Here is an 18889-nt window from a genome sequence, read left to right as displayed (position 1 = left end):
TCAGAGTCAGTAGCGCCAAACTCTGACCTACTTTCCCCCACGTATTATATTGTTGCATATAGTCAGGATCATTTTTATGGTGGGGGGGTAGGATGTATTGTAAGGAGTGGGGTTTTTTTGTTTGTTTGTTTTAAGAATTAGTGCTAGAATCCCCCTCCTCTAGCAAACCTATAACAAACACGTTTGCACCTGGAATGTGAATTTGGCAAGAAAGGAGAGGGATTTTAAACCCAAATTTCCCACAGTGTTGTTCTAAACAATAGCAAACAACAATATGAAAAATTTCTCAACATCATGAAATGATTTGGAACATCATAAATATAAATAGTTGCTAACCTTGGACAAGGACTTGAAATTTCTACTTGAATGTTAAGCTCTAGAGCAGTGGTTCCCAAACTTGTTCCGCCGCTGGTGCAGGGAAAGCCCCTGGCGGGCCAGGCCGGTTTGTTTACCTGCCGTGTCTGCAGGTTCGGCTGATCGCGGCTCCCAGTGGCCACGGTTCGCTGCTCCAGGCCAATGGGAGCTGCTGGAAGCGGCGTGGGCCGAGGGACGTGCCGGCCGCCACTTCCAGCAGATCCCCTTGGCTTGGAGCAGCGAACCACTGCCGCTGGAGCTGCGGATGTAGCAGGTAAACAAAGCAGCCCGGCCCGCCAGGGGCTTTCACTGAACAAGCAGCGGAACAAGTTCTCTAGAGCATGGGGGGAGAGAATTTATTCCCCACATCATTGCAAATACTGGGTGGTGTGGAGACAAATGGTGCATTCCTAGAGGTCTTTGGTGCTGACTGGGTTAAAACTCTTTTCCAAGACCTGGATTTAACAGTTAATGTACACAAGAATAACCTGTATCACATGCAATATTTTGATGAGGGGAGGAGAGTATCGTGGGAAATGGATTGGTAGGCTAGCTGGGTAGTTGCTCCCCAGCCCCAGCTTTCATAAAGTTGTGACTTCTACAGTGCCTTATTCTTAAGAGATGCTGGCACTCAAACACAAACCCCCCTCCCGTACACACACAAATTCGGCCTCAAAAACAACACAAACTGAGGGAAGAGTCAAAGTGTACCTTAGAGTCACACAGAGGAATGGTAGAGGTCATTAGCAAAAATAACTGAAGCCATGGTGGGAGTAATAGAATCACCTTGAAATCTGGAACATTTCAAACATTCCGAATTTGAGCAATATCTCTTCCACCTCTCCTCCCACCCTCCCCACCAATGGTGCTGCTATACTGCAGGAGTCCAGTTTGCCCAAGAATAGCTGCCCATCCAGAGGCCTGTCATGCATGGCCCCATTTGTTTTTGGCATGGTCAAGTCCAAGGAGGTTTAGATGAGTCAGGCTTTTTCCACTACTAAAAGTGTTTTCCATGGGGTACATGAATGCCATTTATTTTGCTTTAAATGCACTTTAAAAAACAAAACAAAAAACAGTGCTCCAGTCTGTTTCAAATACACAGGAGGAAGCTAGTGCATGAGTGTCTGAACCCAGTTCACTTTATCTCCAGTTAAAATACACTCTGTGGTGTATGTATGTATAGAACATGTGGATACGTACACACATACCTGTATCCATAGCCACACACCGAGACACACAAAGCTTAAGTAGAGAGTCTGTCTATAGTTAAGCTCACAAAACCAGATGCTACACGAACACAAAGGCAGCAGAGGAATTATGGTTGGGCTCTTGAAACACATCACAAAACATGAAAACAGCTACTTGCAAGTGACTTTGGTTCTTTCTGTACGTTCAATAACTATCGTAGGTGTGGGCTGTAACCAGAATAAAAAGGAACGGTGCTAACTGAAGGCAACTGAATGAATGGGCAAAAACCCTTTCGGTCCAATAATGCAATTCAAGTGCTACACCAATTCTCAGCTGGGTTGTTTTGGGGGGGTTTTTTTGGTCTCTTGTTGTTTTTTTTTTAAACTAAAAATAGAAATCTACAAAAATACATGCTCCTCCCACAAAAACGAACCCTGTCCTGAAAAAGCCCTTGTTTATGGAAGATGTCAGATCTCAAAACTCTTGGCCTTGCTCTCAATCAGCACATGCAAATCAGTACTTTTTAAATGTCTGAAATGAAAAAAAAAGAAAGAAAAAAAAAAAAACTTGTTGAAGCACCTTAATGTGGCTTCCCATTCCAGGAGTGGTAGCCACCTTTTTCCTTTGAGCACCTTATTGATGTGTTATGCTATCTGCTGTCTTTTTGTTACCTGTTGGCTGAATGGCTGGCTGTTAACATGCACACACGTGTGCGGGGGTGAGGGTATGGCTGTGTGTGCGCCTAGTGCATTCCACAGGCCTTTCTATGAAATGCACACACATGCACGCACACCCTGCTGTGAGATCTGTGTGTGTGTGTGTGAGAGAGAGAGAGCCGCTCCATCGATGTTCCCGTTCTTCATTGGATTGGTTTGAATTTAGAGGGAAATTTCTTAACCCGTCTCTGCCCTTTTTGGCGGACAAAGTTAAAAATTCATAAATGGCTGAGGGAGGGGGACATTTCCTTATTGGGAACAAAGAAATTCCCAATAATCATTCAAAGCTGAGTGAATGGGAAACTGCATTCAGGCCTAAATCCTGCAGTCTTTGGGCAGGCAGCACCCCCTCACCCCCCCCCCGGCGCCCTGCTTTCAGTGGCAGTTATGCCAGAATAAAGACTTCATGATTTGGTCCCCAGTAGGCAAAGCTGCTTCTCAGGAGACAGGTCTTTGCCTCTAGCAATGTGCGTTGTTGTGGTTGTGTGTGTTTTTATACACTCACACACATTGAGACATGGTTTGTGAAGATATGAAGAGCAGGTCAAAAGTTTGGAGGGGTTATGAGTTCCTTTTGTTTCTCTTATTATACTCTGTAAATGGTATGTCAGTTATTAAACAAGCAAACAGAAAATTGTTTAAAGAAACCCTTGCATACGCCTTTTCTATCAAGTGCTTTAAAATATAGAATCAATACACACATCCTGCCAGTTTTTCTTACAGTGAGAGTATCCTTACCTGCCATTTAATATTAGCCTCGTATTTTTCTCACGTATATTTACCTGTGACTTGTATTTGTTATTTAAAACAGAAAAAAAAAAGGAAAAAAAAAGAAAATTAACTAGCGCTTCATTATACTATATTATTATTATTATTATTATTATTATTGTGACATTTTGGAATACTGTGAAGTTTTATCTCTTGCATATACTTTATACGGAAGTATTACGCCTTAAAAAATACGGAAATAAATTTTACAAGGTTTCTGTTTTGTGTGGAAGAGTAATTGATGTTGCTAAGAATGATGTTTGTTTTTTTGTTTTTTGTTTTTTTTTGTTTGTTTGTTTTTTGGGTTTTTTTTTAATGTTACCAGCACTTTTTTTGTAAGTTTCACTTTCTGAGGTATTGTACAAGTTCACACTGTTTGTGAAGTTTGAATATGAAGGAATAATTAAAAAAAAAAAGTAAAAAACTTGGCAGGTGTCTTTGTGGGTTTATTTTCCTCCTAGACTATACAAGGTTGCATGTAAATACACAATCCTGCAGTTGATAGGACAGAACCACATTGGCGCACACACTGTATGACTACACTGCAACATTTGACTCGGGGGCTAAACTTCTCCAGAGGACCCTGTAACACAGAGAAATCACTGAATGGAAGCTTAATATCACAAAATATGGCCAAAAAAGAGGCTTCTTAAAAATAGAAGCTTTTTGGTCAAATAATATTTTAAAAATCCATTACAACAGCAGACTAAGTAACCTGCCCTGCATCTTCCCTTGCTATTCCAGTCCTTGGCTCCTCACACACAGCTCTGCCAATGCCCCTCCATCCTGATCTGCAGTCCCCCTGCTCGTCCTGTCCTGGGACCCCTTACAGATCAGCTAGTGCATCTAAGTCTTAATCTGCAATATCTTTACTATTGTACACCCCCTGTACAATTCAGCTTCTATATTTCAGTCCTGAGCTGCAAAATCTTGGTTCAGTGATTTGTATAAACCTACTCTGAAGATAAGGCAAAGGTCACCAAACTTGCTCATTGGTGACCTAAGTCAAGTTTGAATCCAAGACTCCATTGGTAAAAAGGCAGCAATGGCTGCTGGAAGTTACATGATTTCAAGCCAGAGCACAAGACTTGCCAGGCAGGAGATGCCACAGGAAGGTCAAGCAGGAGCTGAGAAGGCAGATGCCCTACGTATCCTAACCTATCCCTCCTCCCCAAACTCAATTACTAGTTTTGATTTTTCTTTCACGTCCTTAGCCAAATCCTGGTCCCACTGAAACTAACAACAAAACTCCCAGTGATGCAACAGAACCACAGTTTCACCACTGGAGCACACTTTTCAAATATGGAGGCTTAATTTAGGGCACCCAGTTCTGCACTTGGATTGAGTCCAAATGCATAAACAAGGTATTCTAATTTAGATGTCTTCTTGTGAAAGTTAGGGGACACACACACCCCTCCTTCCTTGGGGCTTTTGGTTTTGCCCTAAAAGATTAAAAACTTAAAGACTTAAAACTTCAAGACAAGATATCTTCCATTTGTCATAAGCCTGGAAATGAGATGCTCCTCCAATGGGATGCATGAGAATTATCCCCACAGTCCTGGCAAAGCAACATCATTGCTAAAAGATGAGGGCCATAGAAATACATTGGATAATCATTTCCATAGCAGGGGTTGAAAGAGCATTTTAATGGAAATCTAGACTTTTTTTTCCTCATTCTACAGCCAGGAGGCGCTCTTCTCAAAACAAGGTAAACTCACCAAATCTGCACCGCGAGGCCATATTGACAATCCGGGACATATTCCAGTGGGTCTCAGCCTGAGGATTGCAACCCCAAGGCATGTCATTAACCAGCAGGGTCCTGTGGGATCAAAAGGCTGCTTCCCATTATCCCGCAGGTCCCATATGCAAAGCGAGTGGCAACTGACTGCCCCACAGCCATTTTCATGCCTAAATTCTGTTGCTAGTGAATGGTGCTGCACTGACAGCTTTGGAGACTGAAGTCCTCTATCCATCAGATCAGGTATAGTCCAAGCAGCAGCAGGTGGGTTGGCACCATTCCCACACAAAGCCCCCCAGTTAGTGTTCTTCAGCCCTGCTCGAGAGACCATCTCCAGAGATGAGAGGAGAAGTCAATATCCATGACTCAGTCATTACCTTGCTTCTCTACTGAACCAGTTTTCTTCCCCCAGTTGTGATGTGGTCACTGGTACCCCTAGAAAACTGGAGTGAGACCTCCATGCAGCCCTTCAGCTAGTAACAACTTCTTGTCGCTACTAGCCTGGATGAGATTTTGAACAAAACCCTAGAAGGTAAAGGCCTTCCCAATCTCTTGATTTATCCAGTGCAAACACCCTGTGCCTGTACAACAGTGCTCTGTACTTCTCCCTTCCACCACCATCACCACACATACCCTTTCTCTTGACCAGCCAACCTCCAGACCGTTTTACGGGACTTAAGAGGAGGAAGCAGAAAGGTTTCAACTAAAGAACTGATGCAGGAATGCTAAGCTTCCCCACAGCCAAAACTCCCTCCTCCCCACCCAGCTACCCCATTTGTACCACGGTGCGCCTGCTGCTGTGGCTTTTGTATTACAGGACATTGAAATAGTCGTGACCATCATCAGACTCCTCCTGAGCTCCCACGCTGCTGGCAGGTGCCACCCTGGCCTCTGCTGAGCTGCCTGTGGTAGGGTCTGGTGAGCTGCAGTCCTGCCCGCTGCTGCTGGAGGGCGCCTTCTGCAGGACATGGGACGGCACGTGGATCTTCCGAGTTTGTTTCTACAAAACAAAGCCACACAGTTTTTTTTTCCTCCAATCATTTTAAACCAGAAATGGCCCCAAGGGCCATTGTTCAGATCCAAACTTTCCCAGAATCTAGGCAGGATTCCTGTTTACAGGTTGAGATCAGGCTCATCCTTTTATTTAAACAGCTGCTCAGGTTTCCACCATCCTTCCACCTCTTTCCTAAGAGAGAAGAGCGATAGAGGAGGGTGTGTTATGGAGGGGTTGAGAAGGTTGGGTATGAAGGGGGCCTGAGATGTGCCCTTACACTGGTGGAGACCCCCTGAGAAGCAACCTCACCTTTGACTGGTGTGGAGTAGGGTCCTCCATGAATCCAGCCCTCAGCCGGTATGGAATAAAACGCCTCCCAGCATCCACCAGCCCCCTTGTCCAGTGAAGCAGGTATGGGCCCATGAGATATGCCAGCATATTTGACAGCTTGACAGATTGGGTCCCCCATCTGACAGGCCCTCATACCTAGCGGGGGACCCCAATCTTCGCCAGTGGGATGGGCAGGGGGCCTGAAATGGACCCTCACACTCAGACCATTCCTGCAGGAGTTGAGAGGTGCCCACATAGTAGCTAGTGAAAGGAAAGAGGGGTAATTACTGAGACACACCGTCACACTTCAAGGGAACCTGAAATATGCTCTCAGCATGGAGTCTGAAAGAAAGGGGGCCCAAATATACACCCCATTCTCTGCTGACTCTGAAAAGGTCTCTCACACTCATCTAAGAGGGGATGCTGAGATGCATTCAGCCCGGATGGGGAAACATGAACTGTGCCTTCACCCTCAGCTAGGGGAATAAGGAGAGACCCCAGATATTACATCATAGTCAGGGGATGGGTGATATGAGCAATTCCCTCACACTCAGTCCAGGTGAATTAGGGTGGTCAGCAGAGCCCTTATACTCACTGGGGAGTGGGGAGGGAATTATGGGCCATAGCAAAGCCCTCACCCTGAGCTGGGTGCTGACTTACTAGAGCTCAGGGTCTGGGATGATTTCTTGGCCATGCTGGGTATTTTTCAGCAGATGCTCAAAATTCAGCCAAAACAAGTGAGTTCTTGGGGCTGTGGGCTGCAGAGCCAGTTTAAGGGGGAAGGGATAGTTCAGTGGTTTGAGCATTGGCATGCTAAACCCAGGGTTGTGAGTTCAATCCTTGAGGGGGCCATTTAGGGATCTGGGGCAAAAAAAAATTGGGGATTGTGCCTGCTTTGAGCAGGGGGTTGGACTAGATGATCTCCTCAGGTCCCTTCCAACTCTGATAGTCTATAAGGTGAATACGCTAGGCAGCACAATGAGTAACTCTAAGTGAATGCTGGAGTTGGGGACAGCAGAGATCTGTCCACTTAGACAAAGTTGCATCAAAGTCTGCATCAAAGTTACTCTGCATCTTTATGTTTAAATGTACATGTGTACATATGTAAATGTACACAATCAATGTAATTAAAGATTCACTAGCTAAGAAAAGTAATGGGATGAATGGAAGGGGGATCTGGTGACCTTATTGAAACTATCTTCCGGTTACCTTTCTCCTAAGGATCCAGACTATGAAACACGTGAGGAGCAGAACTCCCAATATCAGGCTGATTATTATGTATGGAAGGTTCTTCCAAAGGGTCATCTCCTCTGATGCTCCTGAAATTAAGTGAAGAGAAATGTGAGTTTGGCATTAAAAACACCCTTGGTCACACTCACCAAAGGCATGCAGAAGTGGGTACAAAGCTACAGCCGTGATCCTCAGGCCTGATGCTAATCTCACACTTTTTTTACACCTGTGTAACACCATTGACTTCATGAGAGTTACTCCGTAATTACGGTTGTTTTAATGAAATCAGAATCAGGCCCCACATGTCCATGCTTGACAAAGAAACCCTGATAGGAGGGCACTCTACCTCCTTCTTCCTCAGGACAGTCTGGATCTTCGTCCAACTGGTTTCATCTTAAACAATGTTGGGGGGTAACCTGGTGACTATAAATGCCCCATGGAGACCACCCTGTTTAATTATTTCATGCATAATATATCTCAAAGATATGCTGTATCCAGCTCAGGACATTGAATCCTGCAGCCCAAGTCAGTTTCCGTTTCTGAGTAAGCAGAGCATCTCCAGGAGAAGAGGAACTGCTGACAACTGTACCAACAAGCCTTCCTTACTCCAGCAGAGATCACGGGCACACATGTACACCAACACTTCAATGGGGAGCCCCATCCTACGCTGACTGTGCTCAGCAACTCCTAGGAGAAGCACTCATTCCACTGCAGAGTCAGCCTGTAGTGAACTACCTGAAATAAACCTGGACTATAACGCCAACCTTCAGTAAAACACAAAAACAACCTGTCCAACTGTCACCAAAACAATTCTTTTTTCACATCTCACTTCGGTAGGTTGCCTGACATAAACTGATATTTTAATAACCGGGGGGGGGGGAGGTCTTCCTATTGACAAGGTAATGAATAACTGTATCCCAAGATACAGAACCTGCAAGGCCAACATCATTGTTGGTGGTAGTTTATCATTAGATTATTACCACCAGGTGACAATTGTTTTTGGAAAGCCCTGGAGAACTGGATACCAAAAAACTGGGTGGGGAGAGCAGTATGGGAAAAGGAGGCAAACATGGTACCAATCTGCTAAAAAAAAAAGAAGAGTGATTCTGGCAGTTACCGCCCCGGAATTCGGACTTCTAGCTCTAAGGAATTGTAAGTGATATTCCTTGGTCTCAACAAGTGCCTCACCCTCTGGTCCCTGTTGCCCTGGATTTGAGGGGTGTGTATATCCCAGAATGTGATCAAGCTAATTGCAACCATATTATGTGCATTCAACCATCCTGAATTAATAAAACAGACCCACCACACAGTTAAGGATTAGTTTGGAGACAGGCTTTCAGAAGCAGAGTCAAAACTAGCTACAGTTTCTGCTAATCAAATGGGAGGAGGGGACAGACAAGTCAACTGAGACTGAAAACCTTGGTGGCTGGAAAACCTTGAATCTAGATGCCTCTGATATTAAAAGTGTATTGAAAATTAGAAAAGTGATCATAGAATCATAGAATATCAGGGTTGGAAGGGACCTCAGAAGGTCATCTAGTCCAACCCCCTGCTCAAAGCAGGACCAATCCCCAAATTTTGCCCCAGATCCCTAAATGGCCCCCTCAAACCACTGAGCTAACCCTCCCCCGAAATGACCCCTCCAGTAGGGGGTCATTGTGACCTGTGTTTTGCAGACCTTAGTTATAAAAGATCAGCTAATATAATGTGCTTTGGAGCCGTCCTCTGAAGCCATCTTGAGAGACATTTTCCCTGACACCCTTTCTCCCCAGCAGGTGAGCAGCTGGCCACTGTGAACCTGCTGTTAAGCAATCAATACTGTTTCAGACAGTAGATAAATATCTGGGATGTTCTCAACCTATTGCTCCTGTCTGCGTGTGCTTAAATCTAATACACTGCAGTGTTGGACAAGAGCATGCTCACTTGCCTTTAATCCTTTATCAGACAGAATTGTTGTGTTCCTATGATTTATTCCTGGCCCACCGAGAGTGAAATAGTTATGTTGCCCCTGCTGGGGGTTCTGAAAACCCCAGGTAACACCCCCACCAGCCGCTGTATGCTTTCCTCTCTCCCCTCAGCAGCAGCAGGCCCCTACAATGAGAATTATACCCTTCTATTAAGGACAGAATTTGGCCCTAATTAGCCTTCAAACTCCCTGTATGTTAAGTATTATTAGAGCCAAATCCCCAAACCAAATCAGGGGCAGATCACTTCCTTTCTCTGTCCCTCTAAATGCAGTCATCTCTACCAACCACTAGACCATCCTTACTTTTGTAATTCAAGTAAATACATCCGGCAGAGCACTGAGCTAGTGAAAGGAGAAATGGCAAGTGAAATTGACCACAAACAGAAAGTGACATTGGCCAATCTAGCTTTATTGTCCAAGCTAAGCGAGAAGAGCAAAATGTAAACAAACAGTACCAAAATGACAGAATTGATTAAAAGTAAATTAGATCTTAAAACCTTTCAGCTTTAACAATATAATTTACTAGTAACAGAGGCAAAAGATAAATGTTAAAAATAATAATTTTGGCCATATCACCCATAAAATGAATCTACTCTAGGGAAAGGATGAGGGTATTTTGGATGATGTTAATTCTTCAATTGCAAAATAAACTTGCTAAAGGTTCCTAAAGGGGTAAATTTTCAAAAGTGCCTAAAACACCACTCCTAGGCTCCTAAATAGAAACGGGTGACATTTTTCAGCTAGAACTTTTTTCACCAAAAAAAAGGTAGATTTGAGTCAACTGAAACATTTCAAGAAGTCATATTAAAAAATTGTATCAATCAAAAAAATTCATTTTGAACTGTCAAGACAAAATGTTTCAATATTTTATTCGAAGCATTTTTTTGTTTCAAAATTTACTTCAATTTTATTTTTTTAAACGTTAACAATCCTCACAATCATTTTCAGTCAAACAAAAAGTTTCATTCAACCTAAAACGAATTCATTTTCGACTTTTTGGTTCATCAACTTTTTCTATTTTTTAATGTTTTTTGGTTTTTCAGTACAGCCCACAAACTGAAAAAATCAGTTATTCATGCAGCTCTTCTCCTACAGGCTTGTCTACATACAAAAATTAATCCAGAATAAGATAGGATGTGAATTTAAAGCAGTTTCACTATTCCTGATTAACTCCATGTGTGGCTACTATTAGGGTTTGTCTACACTGGCACTTTACAGGACTGCACCTTTCTCGCTTAGGGGTGTGAAAAAACACCCCCGAGTGCTGCAAGTTTCAGCACTGCAAAGTGCTGGTGTAGACAGTGCACCAGCGCTGAGAGACGTGCTCCCTTGTTGAAGTGGGTATTTTAGAGCACCAGGAGAGCTCTCTCCCAGCGCTGTGCCGCGACTACACAAGCCACGTTAAAGCGTGGCCACGGCTGCGCTTTAACGTTGCCAGTGTAGACAAGCCCTTATTCTGGAAGAAGAGTATTTTATTATGAATTAGCTTAATCCGCTTCCAAAAAGTGCCTTGTTCCCTTTGATTAACATGGAGTTAATCAGGAATAGCTATTCTGAAATAACACCCATGTAGACAAACCTTGAGTCACTTAGGTGCTTTGGAAAATTTTACCCACATTCCATATATCTGAGTTATCTGTAGTTTTGTTGGCTCACCTGCCAGTTCCAGGAACATTCTCCCTTCGTATATCCCATAAGGGAAGGTGTGAAATTCACAACAGTAATCTCCAGTGTCATTGACACCTAATAAGTGGATTGTTATCCCGTACTCTGCTGCCAGTGATACCTTCTCAGTGAACACCGGCTGGACTATGCCTTTCTCTTTGTTTAGATAAACTGCAAGCGTGACCTTGTTACACCTGTTCCAGTTCACCTGTGACACAATGGCATTGGTCAAAGAGAGAGAACACCGCAGGGTGATGTTGCTGTTTTCAACTGCAGAAACGTTCCCAGCTGTTAGAATTTTTTCAGTTGTGTCCCCTGGAAGACAGCAAACCAAAGAGCATGTCATGAGAGTGATGCAGTGTAGGACTCCCAGGCAGCTTGTGAGAGAAAAAGTTTGTTTGATTACCTAAATTCCCACTCCACTGCAGTCACTGAAATCAGATAAAACAAGCAAAAACCAAACAGGGAAGAACTACCGGTATATCTGAGAAGAAAGGGAATTCTTTGTGATGGGTTCGGTCACAGAGATCCTCTTGGGACTGTCACCTGATGTGCTGAAATTACCTCTGAGCCTGTTTTCCCTGCCATCTTGGGACTCCAGAACACTGCCTTGTTGAGCCAGACACACTAGCCTGCTGCAACACAGACCCAGGATCTAGGCCATGCCCCCAAAGCTGCAGACTTTAACTAAAAACAGTGCAGCAGGTTACCTGTCTCCAGCACCCAGACACACAGCTCCCAATGGGATCCAAACCCCAAATAAATCCATTTTACTCTGTATAAAGCTTATACAGGGTAAATTCAAAAAATTGTTCGCCCTCTATATCAATGATAGAGAGATATGCACAGCTGTTTGCTCTCCCCAGGTAATAATCACTTGCTCTGTGTTTATTAATAAAAAAAAGTGATTTTATTAAGTATAAAAAGTAGGATTTAAGTGGTTTCAAGTAATAACAGCAAGTACAAAGTAAGTAACCAAGCAAAATAAAGTAAGATATCTCACGCATATCTAAGCCTAATACATTAAGAAACTGATTACAGGTAATATCTCACCCTCAAGATGTTCCAATAAGCTTCTTTCACAGACTAGATGCCTTCCTAGTCTGGGCTCAATCCTTTCCCCTGGAACAGTCCTTGTTAGTTCCAGCAGACATCTCAGGTGGTAAGCAGGGGTCTTCTCATGACTGGCAGCCCCTTTTGTCCTGCTCCATCCCCTTTTATAGCTTTGGCACAAGGCAGGAATCTTTTGTCTGTGCTTGTCCCCACCCCCGCCTCATCAATGGAAAAGTACAAGGATTAAGATGGATTCCAGTATCATGTGACATGGTCACATGTCAGTGTAAGACCCCTAGTCTCCATTCTTTCTTGGTTGGCCCACAGGTACACAGGAATTTTTGCGGGTAAATAAACCATTTACAATCAATTGTCCTAGTCAATGGGAGCCATCAAGATTTTAAACCACGATTAATGGCCCACACTTTGCATAATTACAATAGGACCTCAGAGTTATACTTCATATTTCTAGTTTCAGATACAAGAATGATACATGCATACAAATAGGAGGAATATGTTCAGTAGTTTATAACTTTTGTTATGATACCTTACAAGAGACCATTTGCATAAAGCATATTCCAGTTACATCATATTTACACTCATAAGCATATTTCCCCATAAAACATATGGAGTGCAACATCACATTCTTCTCTTATCCTAAGAGAAGATGGTCCCAGAAAGGGAGGGCTCAGATCTCTTGGTGGAGCAATGTATGGAAGCCCAGGATTGAGTGGTAGTAGAAGACCAAATTGCTGAGGAAGGATTTTCTCCAGGTCAGGGAGGACTGAAAGAGACGCTTATATAGCTGTATGCAACTGCCATAAGCAAACATCCCAAAAGTTTCAGATTACCACTCAAACGTCCAGGTACTTATCTCAAACTCATTTAAATGATCAAACCTCCTTTGGCCTGGAATTTGGGAAAAGCCAGATTTGAAATATTATTTGGTTTCAGAAGGTTTGGAAAGATATCAACAACAGTTTTTTGGAGAATTGGGTTTTTGTTTATTTATTTGATTGACTGTTTGGGGTTTTTTTGTGGGGTGGGGAGGAAGAAACTGTGGGCAGTTTACTCTTATCTTTGAAGCACTATGTACAGAATCCTGCTGGTGAAATGATACTGATGTAGATGATCCATAGTTTGATCTGCTAGGGCAACTTCTATAGGATGAAAGTCTCTTGAGTGTACAAGTGTGTTTGATTTTAAAATAAATAAATAAAAAGTTGATTCATACCACTAGTTTATGTTCCCAGAACTAATTTCACACACACACACCCCATGCCCAATATCCCTTCCTGTCCTCACAATTTCACTGGACTTAAAACCTGGAAACAGATGCAAAATCCAGTTGTGCAGTCACTCATTCATTTAGATTGGTTCAGGCATTGTGGCCAGAGCAAAAGAACCAAGTAATGGCTCCCGGACTCTGTTCCTGGCTCTACTACTGACTCTCTGTGTGGCTTCAGGTAAGTCACCTAACTGCCTCATGCCACAGTTTCTCCATCTGTAAACCAAGGATAGTAATACATCTCTAACTGAGTTACTGCACGGTTTAAATCGTCAATGTATAAAGTGCTTTGACACTAAGGATGTCCAAATAACTGAATTTTCAGGTCTGAAAAAACAAAAATTCTTTTTGGGTCAACCCAAAACAAAAGTGTTCCAAAAAATCCAAAATAAAAACATTTTGACTTTTTACTTTGGAAAGATAATTTGTTTTGGAAATGCCAAAATGAACCATTTCAACATTTCTGATTTTTTTTAAACCAACACAATTGTCCAAAATTGACCTGAATTCATGCATTGTATTGGTCAGCCCAAATGTGCATTTTTTTGGCCAAAAAAAAAAAAAAAGTCTTGTGAGAAAATTTTCATCCAGCACTAAGATCTTTGGATGAAAGGTGCTATTAATAACAGCAATAGAAAAATTAAGTATAGCCTGCATTCAGCTGTACTAAAATGCATATTGTCACTTGCTGGAGGATTCTCTGCTCCTTGAGGTCTTCAAACTACAATTTGAGGACTTCAATAGCACAGATATAGGTGTGAGGTCTTTTTTAGGAGTGGTGGGTGAAATTCTGTGGCCTGCATTGTGCAGGAGGTCAGACTAGATGATCATAATGGTCCCTTCTGACCTAAATATCTATGAATCTATGAATCTATGAATTGTTTGCTTGCATTCAGTTTACCAAACAATCTAGATTACTCAGTATCAATGACCTGTCCTCTTCATTAAATACAATTCCCCCAATCTTTGTCATCTGCAAACTTTACCAGTAATGATTATGTTTACTTCAAATCTTTGATAAAAATGTTAAATAGCAGATGGCCAAAAACCTATACCAGCAGGACCCCATTAAACAAAACAAAACAAAAAAACCCACAACACACCTTCTAAAATTACATTTTAAGGTCTCTCAGTTACCCAGTTTCTAATCCATTTAGTGTATACCATGTTGATTTTCTATCATTCTAGTTTTTTAATCAAAGTGTCGTGCAATATCAAGTCAAATGCCTTATAGCAGTCTAGGTATATTACATCAGTACTATTAGCTTTATCAACAAAATTTGTAATCTCATCAGAAAAAGATATCAAGTTCGTATTGACAAGACCTATTTTCCATAAGCCCATGTCGATTAGCATTAATTATATTACCAGATGGCTGGGACAGAGCTAGCAAGGTAGCTGTACGGTTTTACTGTGATTCCTATAATGAGCAAGACTAAAAAGAAAGCAGCTGATGGAAAAAAGAAGAGGGACCCAAACCCAAGAAAATGATAAGTCTGCCAACAAAACTACAGATAACTCAGATCTATGGAGTGTGGGCCAAAATTTCCAAAGCACCTAAGTGAATCAGGGTTTGTCTACATGGGAGTTATTTCAGAATAGCTATTCCTGATTAACTTTGTCTTCCTTACTCAATTTCAGATGCCACCAGCAACCAATAAAGCAGAGAGAGGTCAAAACTCACTTGCCCAATGTCACCCCGCAAATGAATGGTAGAATTAGGAATAGAACCCAGGATCCCTGACTCACAAGTCTCTGCAGTAACTTATAAGAAATCATAATAAGACAGAAAACTCCTAGAACTATACCTGAAACATGTAGGAGAGGAGCCATATGCCACAGCAGCTGCCCCACAAGGAGAGGATAACCCATGCTACCAGAGAATCACAAAAAAAGCCACTGCTTGCTCTGGAGACTGGCAGGGCTGCCGAACTGCAGCTGTGAAAACACCGCAAAGTTCGAGTCCGGGGCGAAGGGAATGAGCTTTGGGGCAGGTGGGGGGAGCGAACTCCTTCTTGATGCAACACAAACCACAGAACCGTGGAGAGCATGTTTCAGAAAAGACAACACAGAGAACGCTTTACAGCAACAACAGGCAGTGGTTACTTGTCACTGCAGGTGACTCAAACACCGCTTTACTCATTAACCAAGGTGCCCTTATTTAGGCTTCCTGACCACAAACTCTGAGAAGCAGCTTACGGGAATCCTGTGATAACTGATTTGAGCAACAGCCCCTTCCTCATTCCCTTATGTGGATAATTACTTTTGAAAGATCACCATGAAGTTCCATGTCACCAGGAACTTAACCTACCAAGCAAAAAGTTTCCACCTTACAAGGAATCAGTGAGCTCCTTCAGGCACTGAGAGCTAACACGGATAACTGATGTTGCTATTGCCTTGCTCCGGTTATTCCTATCAGACAAAAGGCTGGTCTTAAACTGAAGCCAGCAGGTCACTGCCCTGCCCTTCAGGAAGATCTTCCATAGACTCAGGAAGATGTAGCCTCTTCCTCTTCCCTGCTGCAACTGGGCTGAAGGGGGAGGCAACTCTCAATCCAATGTCCCCCCTGTAAATAGCACAGTGAGAATGGAGGCTTGGTGTTTTGAAGCAGCCACCTGACACCTTCTCTGCCTGAGGCCACACACACTGTAAGGCTATCCTTGCTCCTACAAGCAATAGTACCTTGCTATCAGTACAGTTATGGCTTTGCAAAGAACAGTGGTGCTCAGTCAGGGATCCAGAGCCCCCTAAGGGGCCATGACCAGGTTTCAGGGGGGCCGCCAGGCAGGGCCAGCATTATACTCGCTGGGGCTCAGGGCAGAAAGCCGAAGCCCCACCACATGGGGCTGAAGCCCGGGGCCTTGAGCCCTGCCACCTGGGACTGAAGCTGAAGCCTGAGCAGTGTAGCTTTGTGGGGGGCCCTGTGGCATGGGGCCCTGGGCAACTGCCCTGCTTGCTCCCCCCTAATGTCGGCCCTGGCTTTTATATGCAGAAAAACGGTGGTTGTGGCACAGGTGGGCCGTGGAGTTTTTCTAGCATGTTGGGGGGGCCTCCTGAAGAAAAAGATTGAGAACCCCGAGCATAGAAGACTGAACAGTCCACCTTAAAGAGCTCACCATAAAACAAACAAACAAACTATGGAATAGCAGCAGCCATGTCTCTTTCTAAAATAACTGTAAAGAGTGTTGGCTGACCTGTGCCTGGTTAGTTTTATTTGGGATCTATTTTAGTGCCAAATTTAGCAGTGGCAATGAGGAAGACAACTCCACCTCGACACCATGCTCCGGGGGGGGGGGGGGGAAGAGAGCAGGCCACTTTTTAAGAAATAAAATAATCAGCAGACCCAATTTTCTTGCTGCAGGAAGTCTTGATAGAAAAAAGATTTGTGAGTCTGATAGATCATCATTCTCTGAAGTTTATCAGCAGCATATTCCAACTCTAGCTGCCAACAAAACAGCCAAGGAGTTTCAACTGTAGTCTGCTGTCTGCATGCCCATGTCTTGGGGCTTGGTCCTGCTTTGAGCAGGGGGTTGGACTAGATGACCTCCTGAGGTCCCTTCCAACCCTGATAGTCTATGATTCTATGTCATTCAGCTGTACTCTACTGTAGTACAGAATGGCTGAATGACATGGCCATGCAGGCTGCTTGTCTAGATTGCTTTTGCCATTCAATCAACCTCATGTCTTTGCCAGTTATTTTTTACTGCTTCAGAGAGAGAGAGTGTGTACAAGTGAGATCCCATAGTGTCTCAGGTAGTTCTAGATCTTCCCCATCTCCAAGACTTCTCAGGGTTAGAGGACAGAGGCAGGACTGATTTGTTCTGTCCTGAAAGCTTTCTGGCCACAGGCCTTAACGGCAGATTTTCCCACTCTTCTCTCACTTTGCCGCTTTCTGTATTCACAGACTGAAAAAAAAAAGGAAGGTGAGAGTCTTCACTGCTGGGGGAGGACCATTTCTCATCTCCAGCTTCATGCTCATAAAAGCATGCTTAACAAGCTGAATTCAGAGGTGAACAAAGAATTTAGAGGGGATTTAAGTTGGTATAAATACATCTTCTTTAAATTGGTGTAACTGACACCTCTTTACACCTGACTCACCTTGACATGGAGATAACACCAGTTTCAATGCCCTGAGATTTAGGACCTGATTAGGGTTGCCACCCTCCCAGATTGGCCAGGAGTCTTCCGGAATTGGGCTCGATCTCCCGGGGGCTACTTAAACCATTCTGGGAGATTTTAGGCTGCTAAAAGTCCGGCAGTACCGCCTGGCCAGAGCCTGCACCCCAAGACCCTGCCCCAACCCTGAGCCTCCTCCTGAACCCAAACTCCTTCCCAAAGCCTGCATCCCCTCCTGTACCCCAACTCCCTACCCCAGCCCCCTCCCACACCCGAGTCTCCTCCTACACTCAAACTCCCTCTCAGAGCCCGCAAACCCTCCGGCACCCCAAACCTCTGCCCCAGGCTCAGCCCAGAGCCCCCTCCCACACTCTGAACCCCTCGACCCCACCCTCCAACCCCCTGCCCCAGCCCAGTGAAAGTGAGTGAGGGTGCGGGAGATCAAGCAAAGGAGGGAGGGGGGATGGAGTAAGTGGGGGCAGGGTGTCGGAGAAGGGGCAGGGCAAGGGCAGGGCCTCGGGGCAAGGGGGTTTGGGTTTGTATGATTAGACAGTTGACAACCCTTGACCTGATTCATCACTGTATTACCACAGCCTTACACCACAACAGCACAAAGGAAGCAAATAATCTAGCTCCCTACCCACCATGCTCCATTTCTGTACAGTTGCCAATAAAAACCTCTTTTTATTTAAAATTGCCTGAATGGGGCTATTAGTTGAGACATTTATTGGCTGGCAGCTTTGAGAGAGAAACTTACCCTGACCCTGGAAACAGCAGCAGCAGCAGGAGTGGGTAACAAGTAGGCCACAAAAGGTCAGAAGCACAGTGGAGGCTGTGGTCTCCCTCCCCAAGTGCTGCCAGGTGGCTGGAGAGGCCCAGAATGGACACACAGCAAAGCAAAGAACCTGGAATGTACCAAGCACTGATCTCCCTCCCAAGGAAAAGGAGTTGGTCAGACATCACATTTTTGCTTACAGACCTCACATAGAACTATGGCTGACAGGGAAAACCAGCTTCTCCCTTAGATCAGCAGCCAGGCAGCCAGGCTGTTCTTAGAGGCAGAGACTTCTGGTTAAATTTCTAGCCAAAAACAATTCTTTCCCAGTAAGGAAAAACCTTCATTTGATAACTACATCATTAGATACGTTCCTGACTTCCACAACACCTGCTCCATCCCCCTCCACACATTTGGAAAATTAAAAAAAAAAAAAGAAATGAACTAACATATGAAACTTCTCCACACAAAGGTTCCCCTATGAATTGAGACTGTGTGAGAGAAATTTTAGCCCAAAAGGTCATTTGACGTGGGTGGGTGGGGAAGTTACACGTAATTGAAAATTAGAGGTTACACTGGAAAGATCATCTCAGATTTAGTATCATAACCACAACCCTCTACACTTATATTCTCGCAGCATGTGTGTTGGTCCTTCTGTAGAAGCAGAATGTTCTTTGCACTTCAGAGGACAGCACAAGCATGTGCTGC

The 18889-nt window shown here is 43.9% G+C and overlaps 1 protein-coding gene across 3 annotated transcripts; it reads right to left on the bottom strand.

Annotated features, from left to right (window-relative positions):
- Positions 1 to 3354: 3354 nt before the first annotated feature.
- TIGIT (T cell immunoreceptor with Ig and ITIM domains) lies at positions 3355 to 15325 on the bottom strand. Of its 3 annotated transcripts, XR_012154619.1 has the most exons (5): positions 15099 to 15325; positions 10941 to 11264; positions 7298 to 7407; positions 6068 to 6349; positions 5701 to 5764 (listed from the first exon to the last, which is right to left on the bottom strand). XR_012154619.1 is itself a non-coding variant. In XM_073308844.1 (4 exons), the coding sequence occupies exons 1-4, from the start codon at positions 15160 to 15162 to the stop codon at positions 5576 to 5578; spliced, it is 687 nt and encodes a 228-aa protein (XP_073164945.1). In that variant the 5' UTR covers positions 15163 to 15325; the 3' UTR covers positions 3355 to 5575. The 3 variants fall into 3 exon arrangements, 2 of the variants coding, with proteins under 2 accessions (XP_073164945.1, XP_073164954.1); XM_073308844.1 differs by lacking the exon at positions 6068 to 6349 and having other exon boundaries at positions 3355 to 5764; XM_073308853.1 differs by having other exon boundaries at positions 5731 to 6349.
- Positions 15326 to 18889: the final 3564 nt, after the last annotated feature.

The sequence above is a fragment of the Lepidochelys kempii genome, chromosome 1 (genome assembly GCF_965140265.1).
Source record: "Lepidochelys kempii isolate rLepKem1 chromosome 1, rLepKem1.hap2, whole genome shotgun sequence".
NCBI lineage: Eukaryota > Metazoa > Chordata > Testudines > Cheloniidae > Lepidochelys > Lepidochelys kempii.
The sequence above is the reverse complement of the archived record's forward strand: the minus strand, read 5'-3'. Positions and strand labels throughout refer to the sequence as shown.